This window comes from Olea europaea, chromosome 16 (assembly GCF_002742605.1).
Source record: "Olea europaea var. sylvestris chromosome 16, O_europaea_v1, whole genome shotgun sequence".
Classification (NCBI taxonomy): Eukaryota; Viridiplantae; Streptophyta; class Magnoliopsida; order Lamiales; family Oleaceae; genus Olea; species Olea europaea.
The window spans coordinates 4,509,506-4,518,066 of record NC_036252.1 but is presented as its reverse complement, the minus strand read 5'-3'; the positions used below and the strand labels follow the sequence as shown (position 1 = coordinate 4,518,066).

The 8,561-nt window shown below is 32.8% G+C and overlaps 2 protein-coding genes across 2 annotated transcripts; one reads left to right on the top strand and one right to left on the bottom strand.

Annotated features, from left to right (window-relative positions):
* The first annotated feature begins 338 nt into the window (after positions 1 to 338).
* LOC111412522 (transcription repressor OFP12-like) lies at positions 339 to 1,741 on the top strand. Its single transcript, XM_023043458.1, has 2 exons — positions 339 to 414; positions 1,029 to 1,741. Exons 1-2 carry the CDS (start codon positions 339 to 341, stop codon positions 1,739 to 1,741), a joined length of 789 nt encoding a protein of 262 aa, XP_022899226.1.
* Positions 1,742 to 4,616: 2,875 nt separating this feature from the next.
* On the bottom strand, positions 4,617 to 7,775 carry LOC111411800 (40S ribosomal protein S18-like). Its single transcript, XM_023042402.1, has 4 exons — positions 7,640 to 7,775; positions 7,363 to 7,523; positions 5,067 to 5,255; positions 4,617 to 4,972 (listed from the first exon to the last, which is right to left on the bottom strand). The coding sequence occupies exons 1-4, from the start codon at positions 7,640 to 7,642 to the stop codon at positions 4,867 to 4,869; spliced, it is 459 nt and encodes a 152-aa protein (XP_022898170.1). The 5' UTR covers positions 7,643 to 7,775; the 3' UTR covers positions 4,617 to 4,866.
* Between the last annotated feature and the right edge of the window lie 786 nt (positions 7,776 to 8,561).

Sequence of the window (8,561 nt, the reverse complement as noted above, 5' to 3'; positions counted from 1 at the left end):
CATAGCATCGAGAAAAAATTTAAGAAAATATATTTTCAAGAATGCTATTCAAATATAAATGTCTTTAAAAAAAAAAAAAAAAACTATTTCGAAGTCTAGCTCCATTATTCGAAGACAAATTGAATAACTTTTAAAAACAACCAAAGACGGTATTTTCACCCAAAGAAGTGGGTATCCCTAACTTATTCTTTTTCTTCCTTTAGCTGCTAAATAGTTTAGAAAATTGATAATTGGTCATGAATTAAACAAGAGGGAACTAAGAATTAATTTTATAATTGTAACATCATATATAATTGACAATTAATAACATTAGTGATTTGTACACCAAAGAAAGCAACATGGCAGTTGAAGCATGTGAGATTGATAAAGAAGTTGCAAGGTTGGTTACATCATTTCTTGATTTGAGTGTCTTAGGTGCCTTCTCTTTCAAAATTTCTTGCTCCTATCAACCTCCAAGATTTTGTTTGTGTCATAAATATTCTTCATTATGCTAATACCATAACAATTTAAATGGTTCTATAAAACAATAACAATTCGACTCATCTAAAGTTCGAATGAGTATTCTTTTCTCCAGGATTCGTTCAACATCAACACATTCAAACAATTATAAGCATGTTATAAGTAGGTGCCACACTTTTACGTTAATAAAGGTTAAAAATGGTTAGAATTGACACATTCATTGTTAATTTTTCCCGGATCTTGACTTGGAATGGAAAATTAGAGCCATCCATTGCTATTTTTCCCAAGATCTTGATGTGAAATTGCTATTTTTCACGAGATTTAGACTTGAAAGATTAGAGATATCTACTGCTATATTTATCAAGATTTTGACATGAAAGGTTAGAAACGTTCACTGTTATTTTTTTTGAGATCTCGAACTAAAACTGCCATTTTTTATCGAGAACTCAACACGCTAGGTTAGACATCATTGATATTTTTCCTGAAATTTTGACATGAAAATTAGTTTGGCAGTATTTTCTCGTTTCTCTATTTTTTCAGTATATAAATTGGCCTTGGAACTCTGTCAGAACATAACATGCTACTGCTACAACACAAATCTCTCTACATTGAACTGTTCTTCTTGTGTGGCAAAGCAATGCCCAAAAACCTTAATTTCTGCTTCACAAAGTTCAAATCTTTGCAATCTTCTGATGAAAAATCCCTCCAAGAAAATTACAGACGTCCTTTTTGCAATCCTGTGGCCGCATCTTTACCCATCAAGAATTTCAACTCTCTCTATGAAAACAATATCGACTGCTCTGCCACTACCACTGCCGCCTCAGTCACCTCCTCCACCACGTCGGACTACCATTCTTTATCTGACCGTGAATCTGAATATGAAACCACCAACACAGCAGATTTCGCCACCGCCTTCGCCTCCCAACGCTTCTTCTTCTCCTCCCCCGGCCTATCCAACTCAATTGTAGAATCGACATCAGTGTCATCATCACTAGCAACAACCTCATCTTCATCGTCGGGAAACCCTCCGGAATCGGATTCTATTGCCGTTCCAACGTACTCGGCGGACCTCTTCACTGACTTCCGGCGATCCATGCAAGATATAGTGGAGGCGCGTGAACTAATTGATGTAAATTCCGACTGGGATTACTTGCATGAGCTCCTCATGCGCTATCTATCCTTAAACCCAAAAACCACACATAAATTTATCTTCGAAGCTTTTGCCGATCTCCTTGTCAGCATGATGAAACCACCGGCGCCGGAGAGTGGCCGCCAGAAATAGGAGAAATGCCTGTAATTATTGATGAATATATGTGGGGATAATATGCATTTGGTCCCCATTATCTTCAATTATAATCAAATTTCCTTATCCTTTTACGGCATGTAAATGCTTTATTTTTTGTGCCTCTAAGATAACTCTTGTCGTCGTTTCGTTCCATTGAAGTAAATTTTCCACATATGGAGTCTATGAAGACAAAATACGCTTACAACGACTTAACTTTTAGATGAAATGGTTCAAGGGTTTTCTTAGGCAGCTCAATTCCATATTCCATTGCTATATCTGCCAAAAAATTTCTGATTTCTGATAGGGCTGAAAAGGAATAAAACGTATTCGATTCCTGATCTTTGTATATTCTGAATCCTGATGAAGAATCAAGTTTGGCGTATAAATCGCAATCAACAACAGCAATAGATATGGTTTATGAAAAAGATTGGGTCAAAATATCCACCTTATTCTCGAGCTAAGTAAAATTTGTAACAAGTTTTGAGATTATCTTGATCATAAGCACGTGATCTAAAGACCGTAGATACACTGTGAGATTTTTTGTTCAAGAAACCAAGCAAGATTATCAACTTATTTGAATTATAATCAATTATTTACAGACATAATCTGTGAAGTTTCAGCTGTGCCAGACACGGCCTACGAAGAAACAGCAGGGTGTAAGGATTCATTAAATTGTTTTATTCATAGCAAGTTGAGCAAAAGAACCGGGCTAGACGGACAGAATTACTCATCTGTTTATTTAGAGGTACAATAATGACAAAATTTGTACAAGATTAGTTCATATGTAATAATATCCTTTCAGTGTCAACAAAATAGGTGGGCTCATTGTTTCTTCTGAACACAAAAAAACTCTCTTTTAACTTGTTCAGTCAAGTTAGAAACTTAGGATAATGTTTGATAAAAAAACGTGTCCACCAGACAGGCCAGCAGACAGTAATAATTTGAGATTTTACGGTTGAACCATCTCATCTAGAAATTTGAAAAGTTGTGGACACTTTTAACTCGCGAAACTATCTAATCTTTCATATCAAATGTGCCTTAAATCGTTTGATGGGACGGTAAAATGCATAAAACTGTTTCATCTGGTGATTGAATGAGGCAGAATCTTGTAAGTCAAGACAATATTGGGATTAAAATGAAGCCGAACTCAAATGAAAGAAGGACCGAAGACGGATTTAATTATATATTCAGATATGACACAGAAGCTGACTTGTTTCTGCTTACAAGTTGCAGATTTTACTAATAATTGTTTTGAGCAACTGGAAAATTGATGGAACTGGTTGGCTGTACTAGTCATTCATATGGTCCTGCCATACCATTCACAGATCCAATGATGTTTGTGCCATAAGATCATATCTATTTTTGTATCCATCTACGTTCATTGCCTATCCTGCAGATCATCTATCGATATTTTTATGTAAACTCAAAACTCATCCATACTTCTTAATCACACATTTTCTTTTAAAAAAAAAATCACTATTCAAATCAATTTTTTTGTTCAAATAATAGCCATCAATTAGCCCCTATTTGTCTTCTTTTGAAACAAATTTTTAATTCTCACTCATTTTCAATTAGGGCTAAACAAAACTCTCGAAACTAACTGACCAAACCGAACCGAATGGTTTTTGTTACATTAAATACCAAATTGGGTATCTGAATTGAAACTCGACAGATTGAGTTCGGTTCGGTTCTCGATTTTAGATCAAGAACCGAATAATCGAATCTCCTTAATTTTTATTAATTAATTTATTTTAAATAAGCTAAATTATTTTATTTTTCTAAAAATTTGATAACTAATTAATTTAGTTCAAACCCAAAAATATAATTTTTCCTATTTTTAATTTTCAGTTCAAAATCAACTTAATCAAATTGATCTAACTTTTATCCAAATCTATTACTCTACCATAGTATCATTTCTACCGTTCTAGAGAAATAGAATTGAAGTTCGACAACGCCTCTTTTAATTGTTTTGAGCTCGCTATTTTTCTCTTATTGTGATTTTAACAATCTATGAAGAACTTAACAAAGAGAGGCGCAAAAAATACAAAAGATTATACTACGTTATTCGATAAGAGTTAAGATTGAACATATCATTAATTGAATTAATATAACTTTGTAAACATTAAAATTTTTAATTATAATACGGATCCTGGAAACCAAACGGAATGAAACAAACCCAAATGGTTCCTTAATTAAATTTGAACCTCACGGTTCCACTTACTAAGTGCCCGACAATTTCGGGTCCAGTTCAATTCTCGTTAAAATCGAACCGAGCCAAACCATATCCAGCCCAATTTTTATTTATATATTCACACAATAAAATATTTTACAAGTAAATCCAAAAATTTTCTCTAATTTTTAACCACACATTCTTCAAAAAAAAATAATTATTCAAAACATCATTTTTCTCAACAACGACCATCTAACAAGGGCTTACTTTCATTGGCAACATAAATTTCGGAACAGTTGGTCGAGTCAAAACCTAGTTTATATCATTAATATTCAAAAACCAGCAAATTGGTCCTCAAAGTTTCATTATATAACCATCCAAGTCTCCGTAAAAGTATATTACGACGTTACTTGTCGAAGATATGAAGTCAATTTTTGTTTCATGACATGGATGGGCGCCCAGAAATTTGATGTGAGATTCATTTTACGAGTGCCACATGACGATTGATTTCCTCTTGCGAAGAAAAAAGATCACATTATTCCCAAAACAGGGAAGAAAGGGTTGAGATACCATAAAATGAAATGTTGTTCCAAAAGAATATTGCAATTCAATAAGTGGGTATAATTTAATAAGTTCAATTAAATGAGTTACCCAACATTGCAATTAGATAAATCTATCGTTTAACGTTATGTAATTGCCATGTGTAATAAATAGCATTACTTATTCCAAAAAGGGGACATTACAAGGTTAATTAGACAACTAAACTCATTCATAAATCTAATGATTTTGCCACAAGATTTAATGGAATCCAAAAACATAAAAAATGAACAAAAATAGATATAATTAATAGTAAAGATGTCCAAATAAGCAAATTACTAACTGTAACAACTTCGGTAAGCAGCAGCAAATATCCTTACAAAACGCCAAAGAGAACGGTATGAAAAGATGAGGCTCATCGCTTCTTGGAGACACCAACAGTCTTTCCCCTGCGGCCAGTGGTTTTGGTGTGCTGTCCACGCACGCGAAGACCCCAGTAGTGACGTAGACCACGGTGATTCCTACAAGAGAAACAAAACCAATCAAATTAATAAAAAGCAGAAGCAAAGGCAATACATGGACATTTGAGACAATTTCAGAGTGAAAAAGCCAAACCTGATCTTCTTCAAACGTTCAAGATCGTCCCTGAGCTTCATATCCAAAGCATTTGAAGTCACTTGAGAATACTTCCCATCCTTGTAATCCTTCTTCCTATTCAGAAACCAGTCGGGGATCTTGAATTGACGAGGATTTCCAACAATCGTCATCAAGCTGTCAATTTCTGCAGCTGAGAGCTCACCGGCCCTGGGAATGATTTATTGAGAACTTTCAATTTATTTCTCAAAAGCTATATTTGAGAGGGAGAAAAAATGGTTCACATGCATTTCTACCGAGCCATGAATAGAAGCAACCGTAAAAGATCAATCATGGCCAGAAATTCAACAATAAAGGAAGATTTTGAAAAATGAAGCTTTTAACTCAATATGATCTATACAGCCCAACAGATAGAGCAACGTGCATTCAAGAATAACTTCACAAATGCAAACAAGTTATCTGTTTTAAGAGCACTCGGTTGAACCGAACATACAAAGTCGAGACGTTTACATTGCACATATTTCATGACACCAATTATTTTCTAGCACAAAAAACCAAAATAAATAGGATGGCCGAAGTATGGAGTTGCGATCACAAAGAATGGATTTTTGAAGAATTAATTCTAACTTGTTTAGAAACATTTTCGAAACCCAATACTCGTGTGAAGTAACAATCATGATAGGGAACAGTGCTATCCTTATGCCAGTATACACAACACTACTTAATGGTTTAACATCCAAACCAAGCCAAAGATTTTTTTTTATTTTTTTTAAAAAAAGGAACATCTTAATACATTAGATTTCTTCATGATTCATATCTCCAGCAGTAGGGATGAGTTTATAAATCCGTAGTTCACGGTGGGATTCAACAATTGAAATTTTAAGGTTTAAATATGTTAATTCAAAGTTCAAGTGCTTTACCCCACCTCAAATTCTAAAACCCAATTTCACAGGTTTGAAAGCACGACTTGCAGTCCACCTCATATAGAATTGTGCCATCTCCAAGCATGATACACAGACCATTGGAAATAAGATTTCAACAGAGTTTATCAAGCAAGGAGCAATGTGCCCTCAAGTGTGAAGAGTGGAAACAATCAAGAAAACATAGATCTAAAATTGTACTTCAATGGCAATCAGCAGCTGCAACGTGGAAACTACATTTAAAAAGAAAAAGGAATAGCAAAAAGGGTGCATAGATCACAAGCATAAACAACAGTGTAAATTGTAGGTCCAAGAAGCACAAAACCCACAAATAGCTAAAGCCAATATTATTAGAAGAAAATTTTACGGGACGTTTGATTTGCCGTTTTCCAGCCTTTTTCTGTTTTTAGTTTTTCGAAAATGTCCAAAATGCGTTTGGTCACTCGTTTCCGAAAATGCATTTCCGAGAACAAGGAAAAATTTAAGCCCAAAAACTAAAAACAATTTTTATTTTTTTTTAATAGCGTTTTCAATTAAAAAACTCAAAATGCGGGAAACGTTCCAAACACGCCATTTCCCCTCTTTTTTTAAGGCATGCTCAGCAAAACTTTTAAAATAGTAAATCCATCAAATTTAAAATATATATTATCTGGTAATATATTAGCTTAAAATTATTATGTTTTACTAAATAATCAAATTAATTGAATAACTGTCATAAAACAATTTCTAAACATTTATTATTTATTACTTTATTTTTGCAGCAAGAAAAAATAATAAATTCACCAAGTTTAAAATATATATTTTCTGGTAATATATTAGCATAAAATTATTATGTTTTACTAAACACTCAAATTAATTGAATAAATGTCATAAAACAATTTTCAAACATTTATTATTTATTACTTTATTTTTGTAGCAATAAAAAATAGTAAATTCACCAAATTTAAAATATATATTATCTGATAATATATTAGTATAAAATTATTATATTTTACTAAATAATCAAATTAATTGAATAAATATCATAAAACAATTTCTAAAATTTTTAAACCAAATGCATTTTCTAGTTTTCAGTTTTGAGAAATCGTTTTTCAAAATGACAAACCAAACAAATGAAAACGGAAAACGAAAACGCAAACCAAATGCACTCTTAAGTTTTCACTTCTGCGCTCATTAATTAGCTAATAACAAAAATCATACTAAACAGAAAGAAATTGATGTTATATCACAACATTCTGTCTTTATTTCTTTTATAGTTTAAATTATTAACATGCAGGCAAAGGGTTCTTTCATATAGTTGTAATTATTATTGTCACGTCTTTTAAATTTAATACACCGTAAATGGGATAAAAACAAGCTAGATTGCTAAAATATAAAAATTGAACAAAGAAATAAACCTCTTGTTCATATCGATGTCGGCTTTCTTGCAAACGATATTGGCAAATCGGCGACCAATACCCTTGATGGAGGTCAAGGCGAACATGATCTTCTGCTTCCCATCCACGTTCGTGTTCTGCACACGCAGAATATGCTGGAAATCCTCATTTGCTATCAGAGACTGCATTTGAATTTTTTTCCCCCCAAAACACAAGGAACGGATCAGCAGAAGAACAAGTAAAAAGGATAAAAATGTTGAATACAAATTAAAAGAGAAAAAGATAGAGAGAGGATAACCATGGCTAAAGTTGCGAATTTGGATGTGGAGAAGCTGCGATTAACCCAGATCTGCTGCTTCGCTTCAGTAGAGGAAATAGCCACAAACCCTAGCCTGATGTGAAGCTTTTATATAAATGGAAGGAGAGACATATGTTGTGGCCTGTCAATGCTAATTGGGCTGGTTAGGATAAATGGGCTGCCATCAGTAATTTTGAGGAAAGATCATAAAAACACAGGCATTTAGGCCCTGTTCTCTTTACCGTTTTCGGGTCGTTTTCTGTTTTCGATTTTTCAAAACGGTGAAAACGTGTTCTCTTTCCCGTTTTCGAAAACGAATTTTCGAAAACGTTTTCGAAAACGAAAAAAATTTGTGAAGAAAACACAAAACGACTTTTTTGTCGTTTTGGGCGTTTTCAGTGTAAAACTTGAAAAAATTGAAAACGCGGGAAACCCTTTTTTTTTTTTTTTTTTTTGAGGAGGTGGTGTGGTGATTCTCAAAGTTTCAAAAAAAAATTAAAAATTAAAAAAAAAAATTTTTTTGAGGAGATAGTGTGGTGATTCCCAAAATTTAAAAAAAAAATAAAAATTAATTTTTTTTTTTTTTGGTGTTTTGAGGGGGGGTTGTGGTGATTCTCAAAATTTTAAAAAAAAAATTATTTTTTTTTGTTTTGAGAAACTAACAAAAAGAACGCATTTTCAAGAATTTCAAAACAAAAACTCAAAATACAAAACTCAAAATGAATTCAAAACTCAAAACACAAAATTGAAACACAAAGAGAACACCCCCTTAAGTTTTCAATTTCAAAAATAAGGTTTATTTAACCAAAAATCAGGTCATAATTCAACTTATAATAATAACTAGTCACTGCCAGGCGCGTTGCATGAATTTTATATTTATCATATTTTTATTAGCGTATGAATTTTAATTTTTTGGAAAGTT

What these genes read in the sequence shown, in the direction of transcription:
- LOC111411800 (XM_023042402.1), bottom strand. An exon ending in GACATCGATATGAACAAGAG is followed by an intron (nt 5,256 to 7,362) that starts GTTTATTTCTTT and finishes AATCATTCCCAG; the next exon opens with GGCCGGTGAGCTCTCAGCTG. An exon ending in GAACGTTTGAAGAAGATCAG is followed by an intron (nt 4,973 to 5,066) that starts GTTTGGCTTTTT and finishes TTTCTCTTGTAG; the next exon opens with GAATCACCGTGGTCTACGTC.
- LOC111412522 (XM_023043458.1), top strand. Translation starts at nt 339, where the DNA reads ATGGCAGTTGAAGCATGTGAGATTGATAAAGAAGTTGCAAGGTTGGTT. An exon ending in TCTTGATTTGAGTGTCTTAG is followed by an intron (nt 415 to 1,028) that starts GTGCCTTCTCTT and finishes GAACTCTGTCAG; the next exon opens with AACATAACATGCTACTGCTA.